Below are 24,189 nucleotides of genomic sequence, written 5' to 3'. Positions count from 1 at the left end.
CACTGTAATATTTTTCCAACATAAGAATACTTCCAGTAAAATGCCATGTGTTAAACATTTTCCATTTCATTGAGTGGACATTCAGATGAAAAGTTGTCTGTGATGTTAAAGCAACATCAAGTAATGGTAAAATTAACTTTGTGCTTGAGTATGGATCAAATTTAATGTGTTGAAGTTAACATGTAGTATGTTACATTAAGCACATAGGAGATACTGCTGTAATCAGCATGCTAATATTGTGAGTATAGTTTATGGAAATGGCTGGTGTCTGTGGGATGTAATCTGTCCTTGTGTTCATTATTCTGCTGGTGGTGCCTCTCCATCTCCCCCCGGACCTTGTGCTTCTCCTGCCTCATTCTCAATCATCTGCTTGTACCGACTCTTGAAAAACCCAGCCTGAGAGTAGGAAACACATCGTTACATGGAGAGAAAGGTAATGATAAACACATCAATCCAGCATTAGAGCTGTACAATAAATAAAAAAGTTATAAATAAAATTATAGTATTGACTACTGCTTGTTTGACTTCTACCGTACTGCCTGGTGTACAAGCGCACACTGTATTTCTCTTATGTAGAGCATGCATAGAGACTGAAAGAGTGTATACCGTAATTCCCCTACGCACTGTGCAATGCAAAAAGCGTTACACACGAACCAAAGAACAAACGCACATACAAAGCTGAACATCTAATAACAGACCCCAGAATGCCTCCATTGGCCAATCAGAATTGAGTATTCAACAAAGCCGTGTAATAACCTGAAATAAACATATCCACGGTGTGTTACCTTATATAGGCCAGCAGTGATCAAAGCCAGCAGAACCAGCCCTCCCAGGGATCCTCCAACGATCTCTTTGGTGAGGTCTGTTTCAGTATACACTTCTACCTCTGCCTCAATCTAAGGGGTGGGAGTGACATTTGGATCAAAAATCACATTCAGAGTCTTTTAAACACTTACAAGTGAAACAAATGTGTAATTACCCTTCGGACAGGAGGGTTATTTTGGGACCCTGTTGAAAAGAAGATGTACTGGTCTCTGTCATACTCCAGAGTGGCTGTGCTGATCAGGAGGAATTTGGCAGACATAAGTCCAATCTATGGGTTTGAGACAAAGAGGGAGTAGGATGAGCGCTAGTTTCATTTGAGCGTTAGCTCTGGAGATTTAAATTAAATTGTTAAATATTATAGATAGACTACACATGACTTACCTGTTCTATCCATCCAGAACTAAGATTGGCAGAGATATTGTAAATGTCGCGGTCATTTTTTCCCATGAACTTATTGCATTTGAACACTGAGCACCTGGCTACAGAGCAGTCCTATGGATGATTAAGAGAGGGAATAGATTTATTACTGAAGGCAAAGAAAACTCTAAGGCAATGTAATGTAATTGAATAGTTTTAGGAAATATACCTGCATACAACTACAAGCAGCTATACAACACTTACTAAATGCCATAATGGACATTTCAAACTATATGGCCTGTTGCCATTTTTTCTAAGGAAAATTGTACGTGAAAAATATTTACCACTGTCTGATTTTTCTTTAGCTGAGCCACAAAATCTGGGACAGTAGGTTCCTCATCTTTGTATCTTTGGCAGCCTTGAATCTGAAATAGAGCTGATTCATGTTAGCCCGGCTGAGAATATGATGTGAACCCATGACTAGAGAACATGTCACCTGAGTCATTCAGTTGAATCATTTATTATATATATATATATGTACACAGTAGTGTTGCGCGGGTCAGGTTTTTTTCAACCCGCGACCACCCGATCCGACACATACACATATCCGAACCCGCCCGACCCATTTTCATACGTGTATGAAAATGGGTCGGGCCAGGGGTCTTTGAGGGGGCTCAAGAGTGTCCCAAGCAAAATTATTAGAGAGACAATAAAAACCTACTTGAATCGGGGTCTTTGAGACAAAACCTTTATCAAATGGGGATCTGTTGTCAAAAGTACGGTCCTCGACATGATAACATTTGGGAACATGCATTATGATATATAAGTATTAAAGGATAAGGCTGGTGTTTTTTAATGCATTGCTTACCGTCAACAAATCCTATGAAAATAATAAAATCAACAATGCGTTTGCTCTACTCCCGTTACTTTCTGACTTCCCACGTACCGTTTTTAGCCGTCAACCCGGAAGTCATTGGCTCCAATTGTATGCTAAAAACCTTGAAATACAGCTCACAAAGACATAGTTTCAATTTTAAAAATCGCTAACTGTTACCATGAAAAGTCAGGCTGTTGTAGTTATTACCAAATCAAATTCAAATGAGAACAAATTCTTCATTACGCCGGGGACTATTTTCGGTGCTACGGAACTACTTTCCTGAGATCGCAAACGTGTTTACAGCCAGCTTATTGAGTTGTTTGAGGAAAAAGTCGGCTGGCCCGGTGCATCGCGATGATGAAATATGTTGCCCAGAGCAACGGCATGGCTCTTTGATGTGTTTTTAATCGTTTTTTTAATACAATGGAGTTCTATGGCTGCTGGGACATGGCTGCATTGGGCACCGGCTACATGGACGAGACTTGTTGGCAAAACAAAATCATTGCTGATTTTGTTATTTTCATAGGATTTGTTGGTGGTAAACAATGCATTAAAAAACACCAGCCTTATCCTTTAAGCATTCATAACTATAACTGCATGAAAAATAGCCACAGAAACATGTAGGTTTTGGCAACTTTGAGCTTCCACATATGTCACCTGGATACTTCTAGGATCCACCCAGATGTCTTTGTCACCAAGCTTCACTGGCACCTTGAACACCACAGTCATATCGACCGCTCTCAAAACATTTAAAACCTGAGAGGAGAGGGAGGACAAGGGGCAGATTACTCAGCAATAAATTCCAGGCTGGATCAAGTCAATGAAGCTTAAAATAATTCTATAAGATATTTTACCATGATTGAATGTTGGACTGGTTTCTGCAAATTATTCTTTCCAAAACTGAAATTGGTGTAGCTGAGTGAACTGAACAGAAAAATTAAATGTTTGACACAAGAACATTTTTTAACATTCATTATGTAACACAGTTTAATTTTAAAGTTCTTAAAGAAATTATCCATTGCATATGTTTCTAAAATAGAACAGGAAAAACACAAACCTTTCAATTGAAGCAAAAATGCTGTACTTCACAGCGATCTCTTTCATTTTGTAAAGTTCACTTTCTTGGGAGTGCTCAACATTTCCACTAAAAGAGATGAGAAATGAATTTTAGAAATGTTAAGAAATGGCAATAGGAAGTGCACACACACACACACACACACACACACACACACACACACACAGTTTGTAGTGTTCTGCTTATAGATTTCCAGATGAATAGTACCTGGTGGCATTTGCAGTAATAAGAATCTTCCTGTCAAGTTGACTGTTGCTATCTATCCCATAGGAGACGATGAAGAGAGCCTAGAATGAAACGGATGAGAGGATGTGATTTGTTCACTCAAAATTCAATCTTAATTGTAATCACATTGCCTCCTGTTTTGGGTTAACTATCACTGCAGCAGTGTGAGACCTGAAGAAAGGCTTGGGCACAAAGGACGAACCTTGGCGTTGTTTTTGAAAATAGGCTTGTCAATGGTGCAGTCACTCTTTCCCCGCGTTAAACCGTCTTCACTGTCTAAAGAGTTGCATTCAACTCTTCCCTTTATGAGAATGAAGAAAACAAAAATGCACATCAACCAGAAACACTATATGACGTTAGAGAACACGTCACCATGAATGATGAATCTGGGAAGATGACGCTGAAACTGATTGATTCATGTACGTTACCTGCAGTGGTGTGAACTTCCTGTACGAGAGCTCAGCTGGGTATGTGAGAATGACACGACTGTTGTAAGAGTTTTCCTCTGTGTTCTCCATTGACACGGTGACGTTCAACAATTCATCAATGCCCACTTTAACCTCTGAAGATCTGACAGATTATGAGAAAAGAGACGAGTGAAACATGTTGCCCCCCACAAATAAGGCAGGCACCCCTTGGGCCAATCAGTAACAAAATGCATCATCTCTCCAAGGTTCATCAAGATTGGACTGCGGGTCTAGAAGTTATGGCCTTTCCAAGTTCAAAATTTTGACCTTTAGTTATAGCAATACCAATGATACTTTTTTAAATGCCAGAGCATAGTGACAAAATGCATCATCCCCGCAAGTTTTGTCAAAATGAGACAATTAATCATAGTGCACCCATCAGGCTTATCAGCGTCATTTCTTAAATGCCAGAACACAGAGCTACAATGCATCATCCTTCCTCTACACAGCCCAACCCCCTCACCTGGTGAAGTTGAAATCCACTTTGAGGTTATCAACACAGTTGTCATCAGCGCCGCAGTTGATCTCAAACCCTAACTGTGGTAGAGGGGATGAAGTCAACCATGTTAATCCAAAAGGTCTGTATCAAACAACAAACAGCCAACATTGACATGATAAAGGATAAAACTAACCCTAACCCTAACCCATACATAAATGGAATTACCATTGAAGTTTGTTAAAACAGCATGATTTCTGGCCATTTTATTGCACTGCAAATACTTAACTTAGTTGACTTGAAAGTTTACATTGTCTCATGAGTACGTGTTTTGACACTAGGGCCCATGAAACTTATTAAAAACTCACTAAATAGTGTAAAAAAACCATCAATTAAAAAATAAAGCTGTTTTTCTTAATTCCCCAAAACTTTCTGGAGACAAGATGTATTCTCCCAACAGCCAGGACATATGATGGCCTTCTGATGACATGTAATGTGTAACAGAAAGCTCTTTATTGTATATTAATCAATATGAATTCAGTTAATGAACTAAGACTCAGTAAAGATCATCCACATGCCAGAGATGTTAGCAAATTAAAACAAACAAACAAATGAAGGCACCCATAAAAGAAAACTTACAGGATGATAGGTTTTTGTCTGAGCCTGCTGGGCAAGACTTGGCCTGAGCCTCTCCGAAGAAGGCACACCCTCAAAGGTGAATCTAAGCTCATTAGAAAGTTCATTGAGAGCGTCATCTGGACAAGCCTGTAACAAGAGAGCACTGTCATGAAAAACTATCAGCGCTGTAGTGAGAGTTTGCCCAGATGGGAGGAATTCAGTATCTTCCTAAAGGAAACTTCAACAGGACACAGGGAACAAAAATGAGGGTCCTGTTGTAGTTCATACTAAACTACTATTAGTAGTAGGTTTACCTAATGTTATTCAAAACCCAACAGAAACTGGCGTATAAACAACACACCTCAATGAAGAAGTTATGCCGAAAGCATAGTTGTTGTAGGTTAAGAATAAAAGATTTGGTCTCCTCTCGTTGTTTCCCATTGAAGTTAGCTCGGTGGTTTGGGGCCTTGCGGGTGAAATCCAGTGTTAAAGTATAATTAATCCTCGCTTGAGCTGGAACGGATTAGAGTTTCATTAAAGGGTTACCGTCATACACAAGTATTCAGATGGATAGAAGATGGCTCAGTGGTTTACAAAAACTAAGGAAGGTCCCAAACCTGTCTGTACTTCTGAGTGTCGCGTCATGGTAAAGCAGATTTGAGCTGTGTTGCTCAAGGGATTTAAGCAGTCGTTGTTAGGAGGAATTTTGGTTGGGTTGAATGACACTTGTGCTTCTACCATTACTATAGGCTGTGATCTGGAAGTGGGCAGAACAGAGGAAGCATACTTTAGCCAAATATATGAATCATTTCCTTTCCTTCGTAATTCTTATAGTTGAATAGTAAGCATTTGATTTGCGTTTTTATGGTACGATAAAATAAGAGGAATACCACTCAACTTGAGAACTGGTGTATCTTCTTCTAACTGCCTGATGCCATCCAGTCAGTATTTGTGAACAATTCTGTCCTAAAGTTAGTAACAAGAGACTCTACTTTGTGTCTGTGTCTAATGTACAGATGGAAGACTGACTTTGTGGGCTCATGCAATGTTTGTCTGAACTTTTATAGTCAAAGTTTCATCCAAAGAATATATGATGGTATTGTTGTTGTGATGTGCCCTTATCTCCAGGAAATCATCCTGGACACTGTCACAGTCTCTCTTTGAAATTGTACATCAGAGTGATAAATACATCAGTGTAGTAAATATTTACTAACACAAACTGACCTGGGGAGTATTTAAAAGCTAGAATTCAGCTGTATTCCACTACAGATCGTGGGACTCACAAAAGTGCAAATCCTATGTTTACAGGCTCATACAAAGTGAAAAAGGATTTTGAATACAATACACATTATACAAGGGAGTACAACAATAACACTTTAGAGTTACCTGAGTAAGAGCACTGTGCCCTTTGAGCCCACTGCCAAATCAGGTAGGCTGTCTCTGCTAAGATCAAAAGAAGACTGACTGATCGACAGGCCAAAGAACTGCAGTCCTGACTGGACGTCAGAGCCAGCAATTCTCTATGCAAATGGAAAGAGAATATTTTCATTTATGTGATCAAATTGTAATCTCTGGGTTGTATTTTTATAGCAAATACAGTGGGGCATATGAATCCATGCACACTGGATCTGTTAACAAAGCTTCTTTGTTGCAACTTTGATTCTCACACACCTGTGAGTTTGTAGGATTGATTGTTCCTCTTCCTTCACCATTGAATATATAAATGCTTCCTTGACCATCATTCTCCAAAGGTGCCCCAATGGCCAAATCGTTGAATCCATCACCATTAAGGTCAGGCAGTGGGGCAAGAGATGACCCAAACCTTCCTTTTTCGACTGCATCCCCTTTCAATATTATTGGAGCTTCGAATCGACAGTCAACTATCTGGTGTGGAAAAAAAAGGATGAGAATCAATGTTTTAATCGTCATGCCCAATAGCAAATAGATGGATTTAAAGGCACAAAATAAAACCACCATTTACCAAACCAGTTAGGCTGCAGATGTAAACTCTTCCCTCTCTATCTGTGTCCACGAACATAGGGGCAGATATGAGGATTAGGTCAGTGTACTGGTTAGAGTCACGATCCACATCCATGGCACAAACCTCGGCCCCAAAATATGCACCAATCTGAAACTGTATAAGCCATAAATTATCCATATAAACCAATACAAAGAAGAAAAAGCAAATGTTTCCATTTAAGAAAATCATTTTCTGCTTTACATTGTCTTCTAAGAACATCAATCCAATTGTTTGAGCACAAACCTGCCATGGAAAGGGGTCAATCTTTTGGTTAGTTCTCGAGAGTGCCATTACTATCCCTCTGTGATCGTATCTTGGTGCGCCTACAATTGTTAAGATGCCATTCTTTGTTTTGGCAATTGCCATGGAGTAACCTAGGATAAAAGAGCACAGATGAGGGCCAGGATGCATTTGGATTTGTTTAGCGTCAAATCCTGGTACATATCTTGCATTGATAGAACATTAATGTCTGTTTCTATGGAGAAAAAATGTTTTATGTTCAGCAAACAGCGAATGAGATTGCATGCCAGCTACTGAGCAATTGCTGCTATGCCACCATAGACAACCCAGCCAAAACAGGACCTGAAACACAAGGCAAAAAAAATAAAAAATTCTCCTTTGTTTTTATTCCTTTTCTCACTACTCTTTATTCCTCATTTATCTCATTCCTTCCCCAAAGCTCTCATATGCGCCATCCAAGTGTTTCATGTTGCCTTTTTCTGGTTTCCAAGGAAGGGAGAGGGGATTGCAGAGGGGCAGTGCATACAGCATATCACAATTCACAGTTGTGCATTCAATTCATAGTTTGGTATTCATTTTCTTACCTAGATAACTGTCGGGCTGCATATAATTAGCCTCATGGGTGGAGGTCCTCTGGCCTCTGCTGGAGTATTCCTGGTAGCCCCCCCTCCAGTCGAAGGCACCAACAGTAGCCATCTGAATTCCCCCCTAGTTAGACACATCTTTTATTGAACAATCTTTCCTGATCCATTTTGTTCCATATTTCCATAAAATTCTAAGCTAATTTATGATGAAGTATACAAATGTGTGTTCGTCACGAGGAAAATCCAGAGAAATTAGTAAAGAAGTAAGTATATACAGATAAATACATCAGTTACATTCTGTATTATTGGTCTGTTTTTCAAGAGTGAGGCGTGAGCATGTGTGTGTGTGTGTGTGTGTGTGTGTGTTTCTGAGACAATATTCTACAGCGAAAGTCTGTTGTTTTTGATTACCCCAGGCACATAAGCTGCACTGAATCCCTCCTGAGCCATTTCCATTTTCAACGAGTCACCACTAGATTGAGATCCTGTGATAGCAAAATGAATGAAGACAGTAATTTCTCAATGTAACATCTGTGTCCATGACAAAAAGGCATGCATTTCAGTTGATTTCCATACAGTGACAGACTTCATGAAACAACTTATGTGAATGCTTACATTGAAATAGTATGCAGATTCGCTCAAAATTTGATTATAGCTCTGTAAGTTATTAGTAATCTTCAGGTATTAGCCATTGATTATTATTTCTTTGAGTAAAAAGGTGGTAAGTATAAGTACTTGCTCATATTTTCCTCTTCATTAATGTATAATCACATTCTGGAGATTTAATTTGAAATTAAACTCCCCAATTAACCGCATGAAAAATAAAATTTTTGGAAATGGAACATCTCAATTCAACTGAAAATGTAAAAATGTTAATGTTAATGATGTTAATCTAGCTAACTATTGTGGGAACTATACCTTCAATAGAAAAGAGTCTGTCCTGCAAGCTCTCCCTCAGTTTTTCAAGTGCTGCAAAGTTGTCCACTCTGAACACATGCTCTGGTTTTGGAGAGGATGCAATGGTGTCCAATTCTGCTCTTGCGCTGAAATCATTAAATGCATTCCCCACCTAGAGATATTAAGAAAAAGTGTTTCAGAGGTGTACTGCACTGTGTGACAGAGTTGATCTGTTTATTGATACATAGAGGTCTGAGGTCAGGTCATATTATTATTATTGTTGTCGTTGTTACAATGTGACCTATTTACCCCTAAGGTTTTGCAGTCGTTTGATCTGACCACATATCCTCTTGGTCTAAACTTGGTGCACAAGGGCCCAGAACTCATATTCAAATGTAAAGAGAAGGTAACCCAACTTTTTATTTCTGGTCATTGATCGTTTGCTGATTCAGAATACAGTATCTCACTATTGATCTATCTACTATAGGTTTATTGGAGCAATATCAACAGTCTCTCTCTACAGTATGTCAAAGTGAGCCGAACATCTTACCCCAATTGCAAATCGGACAATGTTTTGTCCCTCAGCTAAGGATGCTGCGCCTGCTAAGGAACCCTGACCATTAGATCTTCCATCCGTAATGACTATCAAGACCTTCCTCACGTTTGGTCTGGATCCCCTTGATGTTGAAAAGACCTCATTGCTGTCAAAAGAAAGATACACTTTAAAAACACTTTCTTGCAATGTGGTTAACTGGTCAAGTATTAATATTTTGTGTTATTCCAAAATTGTTGTTTCGCACAACACAACCGAACACTGTTTCATATCTAATCATATCGATTTTGTTGATTTCTGATCAAATTAACTGGCGACACCTTGTGACAGAAAGACGTTACTCATTACTCCAGACAAACACAGAGAGCATGAAACTTGATTGCTGGTTAGAGGCTGAACGACAATCTTGTATACGTTGCTGTGGTTACAGTTCTGCTGACCTGCTGAACTATTTTTGGCGGAAGCTTGTAAATTACTGTAGCTTGTAATAAAATAATTTCAAAATCAGTATTTTGTGTCAAATGATTAATGTCTTTAGTAGCCGTGTAATAAGCGGGATAATATATAAGGGGCCGGTCATCATTGCAAAATAAGTCCCTTCAGGGTGAATCAAGACCCCGACATAACACTGCCCCTTGTGGACAGAGGCAGTAGCTACAATTTAGCTGCAGCAAGACATTTCCTCCAGATAGTACAAAAGCATGTTGCTGTTTAGCTGACACCATGCTGTACACCTTTAGACTACTAATGTTTGTATTTCACCTAACTGGGGTGGTGAAGCCAATTTAGACACGTTACAGTGTCTTCACACTTTGTAGGCATATATGTCCATTTGTTGTATGCCTGTTTTGTTTTTATTTTCACCATATGAAGCTTTTTCCCCAAAAAAATTACAAGTGAAATTATTCAATTAGGCCTAGAGAAAACCATATTGTTGACTTCCTTTATTATTTATTATTACAAAGGCACGTACACAACCTGTCGGATGGCTTCAGCCGTGTAAGTCATTCCACCATGTCGCCCAATTCTATCAATGTTAGTTTCCCAAGATCCAGAGCTGAGAAAATTATTGAAGTAATAATGGATCGAGGTATATGATGAAAACTGGACAATGGCAAACTGCAAAAAGAAAAAAAATTGAAAAATTTGTGAAATATGTATTAAACAGTCCTATTAGGCATTGAAAGAATTAGAAATGCATGATATGGTGGTATGATATCATTCATTTTATTTAACATTGGACCAAGAATGAATTCTCTGAGTCATGCTCTCTGGCACTATGAACATAATCCCACCTTTGTATCTCTTCCCAGTAAAGAGCGGATCAGATCTTTCACAAAAGTCTTCATTATATTGAAATCGTTAGGAGATACGCTGCCTGAGCCATCCAGTAAAAATGCAATGTCTGCTTTGATTTGGCACTCTGTCAAAGAAAAGAAATGGGTTAGGGTCTGACAATTTTGATGTCAGTTTTAAGTGCCATTTAAGAGGCTGTAGTGAGTTAAGATTGTCAAACACAAAGAAAGATACAAAGACATATTCATGCCCAGCTTTGGTCCAATGCTGTTCTGCCTGGAGGCATTACATCAGAGTGATTAAGACAATTTCCTATCAAGGTTGTTTCATTGATTCAAGGACTGGGTGTTTTTTATTCTGTGGTTTTGTTCAGTTATGTCATTTATTTTACTTGGCATGTATAGCTGCAACTTCTAAACATATTTCATTCGGCACAACTGCATTTGTATTCTATTTACATTCAGCAGCATTGTGTAGGCAACATTTTCTCAGAGTGATAGTAGCATTCAAATTCATTGAGTCTGATTCCGGCCAGGCCTGAGGTGAACCAGTGAAAACACTGACTCAGTGTGTGTGACCAAAATGTGTCCCTCCTGTAATGCCTCTTGCTCCGTTGCAACTAACCCTTTACTTTGGTTTCTTCCAATATGGATATTGTGTTGCTTTGTTTTTGAGTGTGTGTGCAGGTCAGGGTATGCAAATATTATCAGCATGTTCTCAACACTGTCTTTATTATTGGTTTTTCACCACTGCCTTTGATACTGTGGAAAAAGTGGACTGGTGAAGTGTTAAGTGATGTCACCTTCAAATTACATTTTATAGCAGCTTCTTGCATTTCATATCAACATATTTACCCTCAAGAGAAGAAGGCATATGGAGTCCAAACCTATTATTTACATCTATCTGCAAGCACACGCCATTGTATTTAGTGATACTTTTGCAGTCTTTTGGAATGGTTGGGCCACATGCCTGAAAAGAGATAAAGTCATGTCTTGATTAACAGACAGTAGAATCCAAGCAGAAAGAAAATGGTAGCCCTACTACAAAGAGCAAAAACACTGAGAATTTCATTCTGAAATCCAGTCCCTGATATACCTGACATTATGTGGCCATTATAGCAAACTTTTAAATGCACCTAGCATTAACATTGCATCATTGAATGCAAGAAATGTACAGTTTATATTCTGATGTATTTTGGGTAGTAATGGGTAGAAAAACTCATTGCATCAACAATTAATTTTTAATATCCATTCATTTAAAAAGATGATGAATTTGAAATTATCCTACTAGTAACTAGTTCTAAATTTAATCTGTGGACAAATTACACATATGCACTAGTGTAATTTGCATGGCAACCATTATCCATTTTTCTGAAACAAAGAAACAATTTACTTTTTATCAGCAACATACTTTCAAAATGTAATCCAACTACAGTACATAGGACCTCTGGATTGATATTTGCAATGTAAATCATTGTAGTTTACCAGCTCACCAAAGTCTTTTTTGTGGTTGGGTCACTCGTCATTGTCAAACCAAGGGACATGTTGACTGCAAAATCTGGCACTGGGTTAAGGAGAAAGAAAGATAATATACCGCGGGATAAAAAAAAAGTCTGCATATTGTATATTAATATGTTAATTAAGTGAAAAATATAATTAAAGTATAGGGTTCAAGTATAGGCATAAAGTATAGGGTTCACAATATTTTTTCTGCAAATGAAACCACAAGTACATGACTTTGCTATCTCTTCTGATAACTACAACCAGACTACAGCCACTCTGATACTGTATGTCAGCCTGTCAGTACTGTATATACTACACAGGGTTACACTGTTTCTAAAGAATCAAATGCTAATCTCCCCTGATACTGGTGTGCTACCAGTATGAAGATATGAAGACTTTCTCTGCTAAATGACATGCAAATTGTTTGAACAAATTGACACCTAGTTTTACATAATGACTGATAGCTCAAAACTAAAATAACTTATGTATTTTTAAAAAGGAGATTGGGTAACTTGAGTCCTAGGTTCGCAAAATAGCTTGTACCTATGTTTTAGAGCTACTAAATGATTTACTTGTTTTTTTGTTTTTTTTCAAGATATATATATAGCATTTGGAGATGAACACTTAGTATGTTGATTTAGAATTGGTGTTGGTTACCTTGAATTGTCATGGCAGTGCAGGTCCGAGTGGAGCATTTATAAATTTGTCCCCTCCTATTTTGTGAATACTCTTCAAAGGGGGCGCTGACCAGCAAGCTGAGGAGAGGGACCAGAGACAAATTTGAAAACATAGGTTAGCACAAAACCTTCAAGAAACCCCACATTTTCTTTATCAATGAATGCTGGATGTCTACATCCTCATTACTGTGAGAAAAGAGCATGATGATGCAAGGGAAAAATAACTCTTGATCACAACAGGCTAAAGATGGTACACATGTGGCCGTAGTAGACCCGTGTTCACCCACACCGATCCGTGCTTTCTCTTTACTCACTCCTGTCGTCTTTGTACCACCTGGTATCCAAAACCTGCAGCAGGTTGACTCAGGGACTTCCAGGCCACAGGATCGATGTTAAAACCAACTGCAGCTTTGAACACTGAGGAATGAAGAAGGAAGAAGTAGACAGTTTATCTGATTTAAACAATTATTTGCACATTTTAAACTTATTTACTAATTTCTTTTTAGGGCAGGTTATCTATCTATCTATCTATCTATCTATCTATCTATCTATCTATCTATCTATCTATCGATCGATCTATCTATCTATATCTACCTATTGTTAATGCTTATTCTTAGTAATATTTAATTTAAAACTTAATGATGGATACATTCGTCCAACTTCTGATATAACAGTTGTTTTATTGACAAGAATCCATTTGTATCCAGATGAAATGATAGATACTTTATTTATCCCTATAGGGAGACCAACTTCGGATAAATGTTACGCAAGTAAGGGTAACTGAAAGCATTATTTAGTGTGGTTTTTGTTCCTTTTTTCAGCATTGATTCATGCATGAACGATGACAAATGTTGTGGTGATAAGCTGACTCACACACACACACACGCAACCGGCATGGGAATTATACTTTTGAGGTTTTGTTTTGATTTTTGTTTTTTAAAAATGGACAAAAATAAACTAAACTAAAAATAAACTCAACTCAACCACCGATGCCACTCATGGAACTTATCATTGGTGAAATATCACTAAAGTGGTTGCAGAAAGTCTGTTTCAGAGTGTCAGAGCAGCTGTGTAGGTGAGAAGCAAAAGCTGCCAGTGTCCCAGGTGTGAATATCTGAGTGTTGAGCTTCTACCCCCTCCTTGGTTACTAATACCACATTCATGTCATGTCAAATTTACCATAAATACGAGCAGCCGACTGGGAAAAGCCAGTAGGCCAACTTCCACATTCAGTGGAAGTGTCAACTGTCAACATTCCAAGATAATAAAAATCTAAATTATCAGTTATAGTCACACTAATACAATCATGTCTGCATACAAAAAGGGAGTAATATCTGCTGCAGTTTGTCTATGGTTGATTTTTTTTTATTTTTTTTTATGGCCTACACTAGAACACGTACAAGTTGTAGATGTCATCCTGTTCCCTTTTTCCGATATGACCTGAACGCAGCATAAAGCCCCATTATTATAACTTATTTCCAGCCATGACCTTCATGACCATATACTGTATATTCATAGCATAGAATGGATTAATAGACAATGCAGAAAATGAGAAAGAAAAAAAAAAATATGTGTGAAGCTTTTTTTAGGGTTAAGGTTGACAAAACTTAGTTGAATTTGCATTCAACAGCTTCTGAGTTTGGGGTCTTCGTTGAATGGAGCCAGGTAGTCTGACACACTGGGGCTGAGCAATCATGACTGAAACGATAATACTGATTAAGATATTTCTGGATTAACTTATTGATCACAATTACTAGTCCTGGTGATTTGAAGAATAAAAGTATTTTACTGCACTTTTGTCATCTTACAGGAACATCTTGACTATGTTATAAATGAAATAAAAATGTTTCATTATTGCTGATATGACAATATTTTACTATCATTGTAGAAACTAAAATTTAAATATATGATTATTCAGTCACTTGTGCTTCCGGTATATGCGCTACATATGCGTTTTTCTAAGCCGCAGTGGAAAGGAAACAGGAGGTCTAACTTTGTCTTACCTGACAAGAACAGTGCAGCAGTAATTATCCAGTCCATTGTGTTACTCCCATGGAAGACACTAAAGGTGTAATGTGAAGTCTGAACTCGTAGATCTGATTTAAAATAAAACAGGAGGAAACTACTTCTATTGGTGAAACTGTCAGGGGGGGAAATGTTGAAAGCAAAATGCAGAAATAATAAGTTGGCTGTTCAGAGTCAAGCCAAGCAGTAAGAGGAGGAACAAACTTGTGTGTAGGAGGGTCTTTGTATTGACACATACTTTCTGTTTTATCTAGACGCACAGCATATTAACATTTTGTAGGTTATGCTGACTACATTATTGTCGCTGGATTTCACACATTAGAGGCATTGTATAATTGTGTGTGCTTATTAATTATTACATTGTATAATTCTAATTCATTAATTTCAAGTTTCAAGGCAACTAGATTATCTTTCCCAAAATGTAATATTGGTTACTGCTGTTCATTTAAATGTTTGGCGTCTGAACATAGAAGACAGATAAATAATGGTTAGTATAATAAATAACAAAAAATCCATTGCCCCAAATATTCATGAACAGATGCATGAGATAATAACTAGCACTACTTTCATGGCTGAAAAAGGAAGTGGTGGTTAGACACCGATGTAGGTTGTTTTATTCATAGACCTAAAGAAGGTTCATATTTAAGACAGCATCAGAGAACTGCAGCAGCAAGTAAGCTTATTGGATGTTCATTTGTAGCTGATATAGAGGGAAATGCCAATATAAAGGTGTTTGCTTTTCTTGGGATAATGTTTAGGTGGTTCCCTTTTTCCAACAGTAGATGTCTCCTCTCGCCAAAAAAAAAAAAAAAAAAAGTTTCCTCCTTGAGTGCTCAATAGCAGAAGATCACAGTTGATTTTATCATCAGTTCCAACTTCACCACAGACACATAAATATCCACCAAAGAACAGCTTAAAAATGTCTCTTCACAAAAAGAAGAGGTCCATTTCTCCTTTTTACTTCCTCTGCGTTACCTCATCTGATCTACGTGTCAGGAAACTTTTTATAGATGTCTGTTCTGTGGAAGGGAGACACTAAGCATGAGCTGACAGAAAAGCAGTGGAATCAACATCTAATGTCTTTATGTCTATCCAAGGCCTCGTATGTATGATTTTAAATTTAAAAATCATACTAGAAGAGCTCTGGATGTATCTGTGCTGCACTTATGAAGTTGTCGACTTTATGTTTTAGCATAGTGTCACACTATACACTCTTAGGAAACAAATACAAAACAAACGTAAATAAATAGATAAAGAATTGGATTCTTCTTTGTATAATTAGGTTTTGAATACTGATAGCGGTCTGCTTTACATGCTTATCGAAAGAGTCATAAAATGTGAAAATTGCTCGATGTGTGAGAAAAAAAAACATGTCATCCAGCATTAAAGCATCATTTAGGAAGACACTGCATTCATGAAATAACTGATAATAATAGCTGATCATTTCTAAAACTTTGCCCTATAGATGACATACTGTTTGGCCCTGCTTGTCTCATAGACACAGCTTTAAATGTTGGCTCGTTCGGCCCGCTGCCCCTCTTCAGGAAGTGAACCTCTTCTCCTGCTCCTGCTCCTGCTCACCAAAGATAACGTCTCACAGCTCAAAGCCAAGACGTTTCCATGGTAACAGTGCATATAGCCTGTGACTATAGTGATAGAGTGCAAAAACATTCACAGCCTTTCAGATGTGCGACTTGAGCTTTCTGGTGACCTACCAGAGTGAGAAAATGAAACAGGTATAAAGTGATACAGCCTGACTGTGCGTGCGTGTGCAACCTTTGCCAAGCCTCCCAGTTGACCCTTTCCTGTCGAGCAAAGACTATCGAGAAAGGTCACGAAAAGGTCAAGGATCAGTACACTATGTAGCCGTGGATTGGATTTCTAAGGGCAGGTTAGCAATGCTGTCACATGCTCCCCAGTCCCCTGTGTGTGTATGTATATATGTGTGAGGAGGGTGTGTGTGTGTGTGATATCTGGACATGCTGCATACACCCCCATGTTATCTTCCTCTAGAGTCCTTTTCATATGACCTCTGGGTGCTGAGATGCTCTGATTCCTCTCACACTTGCGCAGTTGAATCAGCATGTTCTAAACAATTAACTGAACTTGAACAAATAGTGAAATTTACACTTCTATTCCATACAACATTCAGTCACATAAATGCATAATACTAGATTGTAGAGTGCAGTTATGTGCTTGGAAGGTGCATCATTTTGTTTCAGGAGGATGTAGGAAACCTTAAGGTCAAAGTGCGACTAGTTTGCCCATGTCATTCTTCACCAAGCTCTTCTGTAATCTACAACTCAAGCTCTTTTCAACTTTTACGTCCCTGTTGGTTCCTGTCCTCCCTTCTTTTCTACATTCTTGCACCCACTGTTTCTAGATATCTTCCCTCCATACTCCCCCACCCCCCCACTATCTTTCCCTCCCTCTCTACGTTTCTCTCTCTGCCGTCCATTGAATCACTCTTTGCCCTTTCCCTGGCGGCTCACCACCGTGTTACTCCAGCCCAGTCTTTCTGAATGTCACGAGCCATCTCTGGTTGCGTCCCGTTCTTTTTATAGTCAGGCAGCTGAAATGTGAGGGGTCACAATGGGAGGATAAATACAAGGGCCAGCCGGCTGGAGGGGTGTCGCAGACTAAGGCCGGATCTTCTTCCTCCCTCTCTCTTCTCCCAGCTCTCCTCCTAACCTCAAAGGTAAATGAACTGAAAATTAAAATGACAGCTATGAGATAAAGAAGCTACTGCAATTATTGAAGAATGAATTCACATGCCGCTTGAATTTGATTTTCATGCTACTTGTTGAATCTATTGGTCATATAGTATGCCTATGCAAACTAATGTTGCACAGCTAATGCAAAGGCAGAACTATCATAAGCATGGAGTGAATGCATTTATTATTCCTATGGCCAAGGATTAAAGTTATGAACCAGAAAACCAAGAGTCTTATCTGTGAATGAACCAATGTGCAGCCTGGAGCAGCTCTCTTGATAATGAATGGAAGACTGACTTTGCAGATTCATATGTTTGTCTGAACTTTTACATTCACGTGAGCTTTATCATATTGAAATGTTGTAATTGTCCACCTGACAGTCTTCTTTCAGTTTAAGCAAATCTTTGTGTACGGTCACAGTTTTCCACATTTTCCAGTGTATTCTCTATGGAGTTACTGTACATATGAGTGTAACAGTTAAAGAGACAAGGAAATCTGTTCTCAGTTGCTTCTGGTTCAACAACACAGGCCAAAATATCTGTATGTTCACTAATCTTCAGTAATACAAAACAAACTGTGCTGAATTGCTTCAGTTGCACTCTAAAACCATACTAATTCCAAGAATCCATACTGGTTCATTATATGCATGACATTCACCTCAGGGTTGTGTATTTAGACATATTCACACATGACACACTGAGGCAGGTTGCTTTGACGCCCTCCTTGATCTGATGCAATAGTTTCCATGGCATTGTTTCTGTGAGGCCCAGCGGTGACTCACAGCCTTGACTAAGCTCTTCCTTAAAACTGTAGGTCTAAATTTGTCCCGGTTGTCTAAATTAATCTTCCTGTACAGCACATGACATCTTAACAGTGGGGTTTGAAACTGCACAGCTCACTTTTACATAACTCCCTTTGGCTGAGCCGTGGTACTTAAGTCGCCCTGCAGCGCTCAAGTGTTTATATTTAGTCGAGCCTATTGATAGTGGTAACAGACAGGAATGAGAGAGAGAGAGAGAGAGAGAGAGAGAGAGAGAGAGAGAGAGAGAGGGAGGGAGGGATAAAGGAGGTGTGTGATAGAAGAGCAGGGATAAGGAATGGGGAGCAGGGGGGCAGTGAAGGGGAAGGGAAAGGTCAGGGATAAGAGACTAGAAAATGGAAAAGGTCGCCCACATGCTTGCCGTGGCTTTCCGGGGGTGGCCAGTTTTGAGGAGGGCGGGGTAGGGGGCAAGGCGGGGTTCTCGCTGACACTGTGCCCCAAGATATTGTGCATAGGGAACAGTGTGTAACCCTGGCACTTACAGTAACTTATGTAAAGGCCACACTGCAACAGTTGCACTTGCAACAACTGCAAACGGTCACGTAGAAGGGACACCAGTTGGCCTTGTTTTAAAGATAGACACTGACAGACAGACGCGAGGGGGACAAACCACAGCACAAAGCAACGAGGGAAGGAAAAGCTCTTATTTCACCACTTCCTCCTTAGCCTTGTGTTCTTCCCTTCGTCAGTGGGACAGTTCCCCATTCATTACACTAAAAAATACTTTTACACTGCACTACGATTTACAGATTCATTACATGAAGAAACACAAGTATCCGAAACTCAAATATCAAGCTTGCTGCTAACGCCTCACCGCTGTGTGTCTGGCCTTCACACCACATGAGCTTGTGTGTAATTTTAGCCCTCTGTCTGCCCCAGTAAAATACCATATGCTCTGTTATAATCTCACCCACTTCCCTCTTTGTCCTCCTCCTCTTCATTGCCAGAGTCAGGATGCCTCACGCATACCCTTTCCTCACTCCTGAGCAGAAGAAGGAGCTCAGCGATATCGCTCATAGGATCGTCGCTCCCGGCAAGGGAATCCTCGCCGCAGACGAGTCCACCGGTAAAGAGCAATTTAAAGAAAATTCATTCAATTTTTAGACCTAAAGGAAACATCAGTTAATCAGTCAGAGGAACTGTATGAGACTGACTGGTTATATGCCCACAATCTTAAAAAAACACTATAGAATTGCCTTGTATATGCATGATGAGCAACTTATTGATAAACCAGGTATGGTTCAAGTACTCATGGACACAGTGAGGCTATGACTATTTCAGTCAGATTATCACTACTTCGAGATCAGGCTTAATATGGACATTTCTCAAAACAACAGTCTAATTATTCATTGAGCTAGAATTTCATCACATTTTTGAGAAATTTCCTTTATATCACTATCTTAAGAACACAACCTGAGGCTACATCTTAGCCTCAGGTTGCAGAGGCTGGTCACACTCAATCCTCAGCCTCTGGAAACTTTTGGAAACTTCCATCAATGCCCACAGTTGGATCCAGTCTAACTCCGTCCCGTCTGTCTCTGCAACCTACAGGCAGCGTGGCCAAGCGCTTCCAGAGCATCAATGCTGAGAACACTGAGGAGAACAGGAGGCTGTACCGCCAGCTCCTCTTCACCGCTGACGACCGCGCCGCCCCCTGCATCGGCGGCGTCATCCTCTTCCACGAGACCATGTACCAGAAGACCGACGGCGGCGTGGTCTTCCCCCAGCACCTCAAGGACAGAGGCATGGTGGTCGGCATCAAGGTTGACAAAGGTGTCGTCCCCCTGGCCGGAACCAACGGCGAGACTACCACCCAGGGTGAGCGAAGACCAGAATCAGAGACAGTAACACTTCTAGGCCCAGTGGGCGCTCAAACACACAGAATCATCAGCTTTACACTGTTGGCTGCATGAACTTTCCTTCTATTTCCTCTGTCTAACTTATCCAACCTGCTCTCTCCCTCTGTCACAGGTCTTGATGGACTGTATGAGCGTTGCGCCCAGTACAAGAAGGATGGTGCTGACTTTGCCAAGTGGCGTTGCGTGCTGAAGATCACCCCCACCACCCCCTCAAAACTGGCCATCCTGGAGAACGCCAATGTCCTGGCCCGCTATGCCAGCATCTGCCAGATGGTAAGACACAGTCAGACACAACAGGCAGATGCTGAAGTCAGAGTGGACTAGATTAATAAGCTTCACAGCAAGGACAGATCTATACAAAGTATCAGTGCAAAAATATGTCCTTTTTATAGTCTGTATAGTCTTTATGTTTAAGGACCAGCTTAGGCGCAGTGTAAATAACACAAATGTTGTTTGTTCAAAATCACATCAAATGGTTTGACAATCCTAGCTATATAAAATTCTATTGCATGCTAATGATGCAGTTATAATGTAAAAAGCAGCATCAGTGCTTCTTTTCTTTTTGCTTTAAAAGGTAGGCTAGTAAACACTCACACAGTTACTTCCTGAGTGGGTTTGTGGGTGGAACTATGTTATCAGTTATTTATACCTTCACTGTGAGAAAACAAGAGATGTACCTTGTTTTTTCACAGTGTATAAGAGGAAGCATCACAAAACATATCAGCAATTAAAATCATCCAGGGGGACTAGAAATTCTAATTTCAATGTCCTTTGTAATTCATTCCATTTATAAGGTGCATAGTACTGGAAAACACTCTTGCCAAAGATATACTGTAGAAGGATATAAGAAACGCATTTTGTTTTGATACAAAATGGCCAATTCACAATGCAATTCCATGGGTCCACTTTTCATCCAGAAAGAAATCAGATGCATTGGTGAAAACATAAAGGTTTGGTAAAGGTTTTGCCCCATGGACCCTCATCTGAGAATATTTTTGTTGTCTATCTCTACTATAGATTGAGAGATAAAATTCATTATTATACACTCTCTAATCGTTGTAACTTCTAATAAATGAAATGAGAATGAAATAAACCCACCTGGACCCCAGTTTGGGAACCGCTGAACTAAATAAGAATTGGAAAGTGATAACTATGTCCCCAGTGCATTCTTTATTGTCTGTGGACCGCATATCACAAACTGTCCTCAGTGGCCGACTGTGTTGCTGACGCCTGTGTGTTGCTCTGCCCCCCCCCCCCCCCCCCAGCACGGCATCGTCCCCATCGTTGAGCCTGAGATCCTCCCCGACGGCGACCACGACCTGAAGCGCTGCCAGTACGTGACTGAGAAGGTCCTGGCTGCCGTCTACAAGGCGCTGTCCGACCACCACGTCTACCTGGAGGGCACCCTGCTCAAGCCCAACATGGTCACCGCCGGACACTCCTGCTCACACAAGTACGCCAACCAGGAGATCGCCATGGCAACCATCACCGCCCTGCGCCGCACTGTGCCCCCCGCAGTCCCCGGTGAGCTGGATACACGTGTCCTTTTTCTCTTTCTCTCTCACTCACAAGTGCAAACATCACAGACACAAACTATTTTCTACTCGTTTCTACACCCTATTTCCATGAACAATGACTCCTTCATTCAATAGTCTATATTATCTTCTCTCAAACGGCCAAACAGGTGCATGGCTAACCCCTCGCTCTTCTTCTCCACCTCTTTCCAGGAATCACCTTCCTGTCCGGTGGCCAGAGTGAGGAGGAGGCCTCCATCAACCTGAATGCCATGAACCAGTGCCCCCTGCACAGGCCCTGGGCCGTGACCTTCTCATATGGCCGCGCCCTGCAGGCCTCCGCCCTCAAAGCCTGGGCCGGCAAGAAGGAAAATGGCAAGGCATGCCAGGAGGAGTTCATCAAGAGAGCTCTGGTATGTGGGGAGAGGAATACACTATTTTGTTGTAAATGTGAAGGTATCTACTGTATGTGTATATATGTTGACTTGTCATACAAATGACAGAAATATTTGTTCAGAGGTTGTTAGAATTAGAAACTTATATGGGAATGTATGGGATTGTGCATTCTATAATACTGTCCTTTTGTCTCTTACAGGCTAACAGCCAGGCCTGCATTGGCAAGTACGTGTCCTCTGGAGCCAGCACTGCCGGTGGAGAGTCACTGTTTGTGGCTAACCACGCTTATTAAGCATGGACACCCACCAATACCCTTTCCAACATCTTCCCACCATCACATCACCATGGAAAATGCCTTCTAGGCTCTGCCTGTGAAACTGTCTCTCTCCAACACTGGACAACAGCACTTTTACAACATCTTAGTAAAAAGTGAGAGAGAAAGATACAAAAGCCTTTCTTTGAGTTGTGGCTGCAGCTAGAAGATTCTGAAAAATGTCTGCCTCCATTCCCTCTCCTTTTATTTTTAAGCACCTTTTTTTCAGGTAAAGATTCCCACCTAATGTTTTTACACAACTTGTACTGTTATTCCTTGGTCTGATTCCACCAAGTGCAGTATACCTGGTTTTTACTGGTGCCATGGAATAAAGTATTTATCCTCAACATGTTTCTCTGCTTCCTCAATGACTCATTACCCTCATTACCATTATTTTCAGATCACCATCCCAACAAGCAAACAATAGTAAGGAGTGTAAGGGCCAGTGCAGTTGTGCCCTGACAACATTCCTCTGAGAGAAGTGCTAGCAAAAGAAGTAAAAGTAAGAGCTGAGAGAGCGGTAGAAGGCTATGATATGAAGGATATATGATTCAGTGGGTAGAGGATGATGTTAGGTACTTCTTAAAGAGCTGACTTTCAGCCTATGACAGAAGATGGCGAGAGACTGTTGTGCTGACTGGAGTGGGAGGGTCAGTCCAGCACTGGGGAGCGAGTAGAAGAGTTGAAAAGGAAAATAATATTACATCACTAAAGGCCAAGAAACATCTTGGACTGTAAGCACAAAATAAAACTACAACTTTTATGCAAATGCATTACCATAAGCGCAAAGGAATGCTTCCTCATTAAATAGAACATTGTCTTCCAAACATATAAGTGAAAGTGATACTCAACTTGAAACTTTCCATAGACGTTTTCTAAAGTGAAAGAACAAAGTGCAATTGTATTGAATTAAGTTGCATAACTAAACAAATAAAGTTCAGCTGAGGTTTGTCTTCTCTCTATCTATCTATTGAGGAATCTGAAGAATTTCACTGTCGAGCCCATTTGAATTGTGAAAGTCAATTGTTGCTGTCTCAGTGGAATTGAGCCACATGGGACATGAACTATCAAAAGGCTCAGTTTAGAGCAACAATGGATTTGCTTCATTGCTTCCATAAGTAAATGAGCCAATAAAATGAAAGCAAAAGGGAAGAAGATCATATATGAACAGACCACTTTTACTGATTTACAATTTCTGGCCTGGAAGTAAGAATAGCTAAAATGGTTCTTCGGATATAACAAAATGGGCCCTTATAGAAAAAACGTAAGAACCCTCTTTACACGCTCTTCTTCCCAAAAACTTATGAAATGGCAGTTAATTGTATCCATCAACAATCCCTTTAGACATTTATCTGTGAAAACCAGACACATTTACACAATAGGAATTTAATCTTTGATCCCATAGGTGACCTACACTGTCAGAAAACAAGGTACAGAGTTGTACCTTTTCTCACTGCAACACAACAGCATTAAGTGTAATGAAGGAGCCGTTGTAGGAGACTGTGTGGTTGTGGCAGCTGTCGGTCGGCCCTGACCCTCGGTGCTGACACACACTGCTGTCTGAGTCTGTGTGGAGGAGAAGGTCACGAAGCTCACACTTGCCTCCTCCGCATCTGGGACCAAGACATTTGGGTGTAGACTAAGAGAATAGAGAGTATGTGATAGCTGTAACTGCAAAGTTTACAGTATATCTTGTCTGCCACACTACTAGAACCAAATGTGGTGATAGTGGGACTGTGATGGTGAGAAAGGTGGTTGTTTATCGGGTAAAGAAGAAATACACTGAGGGGAAAGACAGCAAAGTGACGATGGTAATACAGTTTTTTTTTCTGCTCACTTTTTTTCTGCTCCTCCAACCAAACCAAGATAAAACTGAACGATAAAACGGGAAGCTGAACA

General features: G+C 40.0%; 2 protein-coding genes across 2 annotated transcripts; one reads left to right on the top strand and one right to left on the bottom strand.

Annotated features, from left to right (window-relative positions):
• Positions 1-143: 143 nt before the first annotated feature.
• Positions 144-14,803, bottom strand: LOC139919093 (integrin alpha-M-like). Its single transcript, XM_071908687.2, has 30 exons — positions 14,653-14,803; positions 12,964-13,066; positions 12,630-12,727; positions 11,963-12,033; positions 11,325-11,439; positions 10,470-10,597; positions 10,148-10,293; positions 9,172-9,322; positions 8,643-8,793; positions 8,136-8,209; positions 7,725-7,848; positions 7,144-7,274; positions 6,862-7,014; positions 6,552-6,764; positions 6,267-6,400; positions 5,498-5,637; positions 5,242-5,393; positions 4,902-5,027; positions 4,290-4,363; positions 3,788-3,929; positions 3,562-3,660; positions 3,342-3,421; positions 3,117-3,203; positions 2,914-2,983; positions 2,717-2,815; positions 1,527-1,607; positions 1,207-1,317; positions 980-1,093; positions 786-896; positions 144-396 (listed from the first exon to the last, which is right to left on the bottom strand). The coding sequence occupies exons 1-30, from the start codon at positions 14,687-14,689 to the stop codon at positions 298-300; spliced, it is 3,414 nt and encodes a 1,137-aa protein (XP_071764788.1). The 5' UTR covers positions 14,690-14,803; the 3' UTR covers positions 144-297.
• A 2,470-nt stretch (positions 14,804-17,273) lies between these two features.
• aldoab (aldolase a, fructose-bisphosphate, b) lies at positions 17,274-22,637 on the top strand. Its single transcript, XM_071908685.2, has 7 exons — positions 17,274-17,372; positions 19,156-19,274; positions 19,760-20,026; positions 20,180-20,340; positions 21,333-21,591; positions 21,795-21,994; positions 22,177-22,637. Exons 2-7 carry the CDS (start codon positions 19,163-19,165, stop codon positions 22,267-22,269), a joined length of 1,092 nt encoding a protein of 363 aa, XP_071764786.1. The 5' UTR covers positions 17,274-17,372; positions 19,156-19,162; the 3' UTR covers positions 22,270-22,637.
• Positions 22,638-24,189: the final 1,552 nt, after the last annotated feature.

Source organism: Centroberyx gerrardi, chromosome 20 (assembly GCF_048128805.1).
Source record: "Centroberyx gerrardi isolate f3 chromosome 20, fCenGer3.hap1.cur.20231027, whole genome shotgun sequence".
NCBI lineage: Eukaryota > Metazoa > Chordata > Actinopteri > Beryciformes > Berycidae > Centroberyx > Centroberyx gerrardi.
Note: the sequence above shows the minus strand (reverse complement) of the source record. Positions and strands in the feature narration are given on the sequence as shown.

Bases quoted from the DNA above. Each gene is read 5' to 3' on its own strand.
- LOC139919093 (XM_071908687.2), bottom strand. From the start codon at position 14,689: ATGGACTGGATAATTACTGCTGCACTGTTCTTGTCAG. The intron at 11,440-11,962 runs GTGAGCTGGTAA...ATCTCTTTTCAG, and splicing joins CAACCACAAAAAAGACTTTG to GCATGTGGCCCAACCATTCC. The intron at 1,318-1,526 runs GTAAATATTTTT...AATCATCCATAG, and splicing joins TAAAGAAAAATCAGACAGTG to GACTGCTCTGTAGCCAGGTG.
- aldoab (XM_071908685.2), top strand. From the start codon at position 19,163: ATGCCTCACGCATACCCTTTCCTCACTCCTGAGCAGAAGAAGGAGCTC. The intron at 20,341-21,332 runs GTAAGACACAGT...CCCCCCCCCCAG, and splicing joins ATGCCAGCATCTGCCAGATG to CACGGCATCGTCCCCATCGT. The intron at 21,592-21,794 runs GTGAGCTGGATA...ACCTCTTTCCAG, and splicing joins TGTGCCCCCCGCAGTCCCCG to GAATCACCTTCCTGTCCGGT.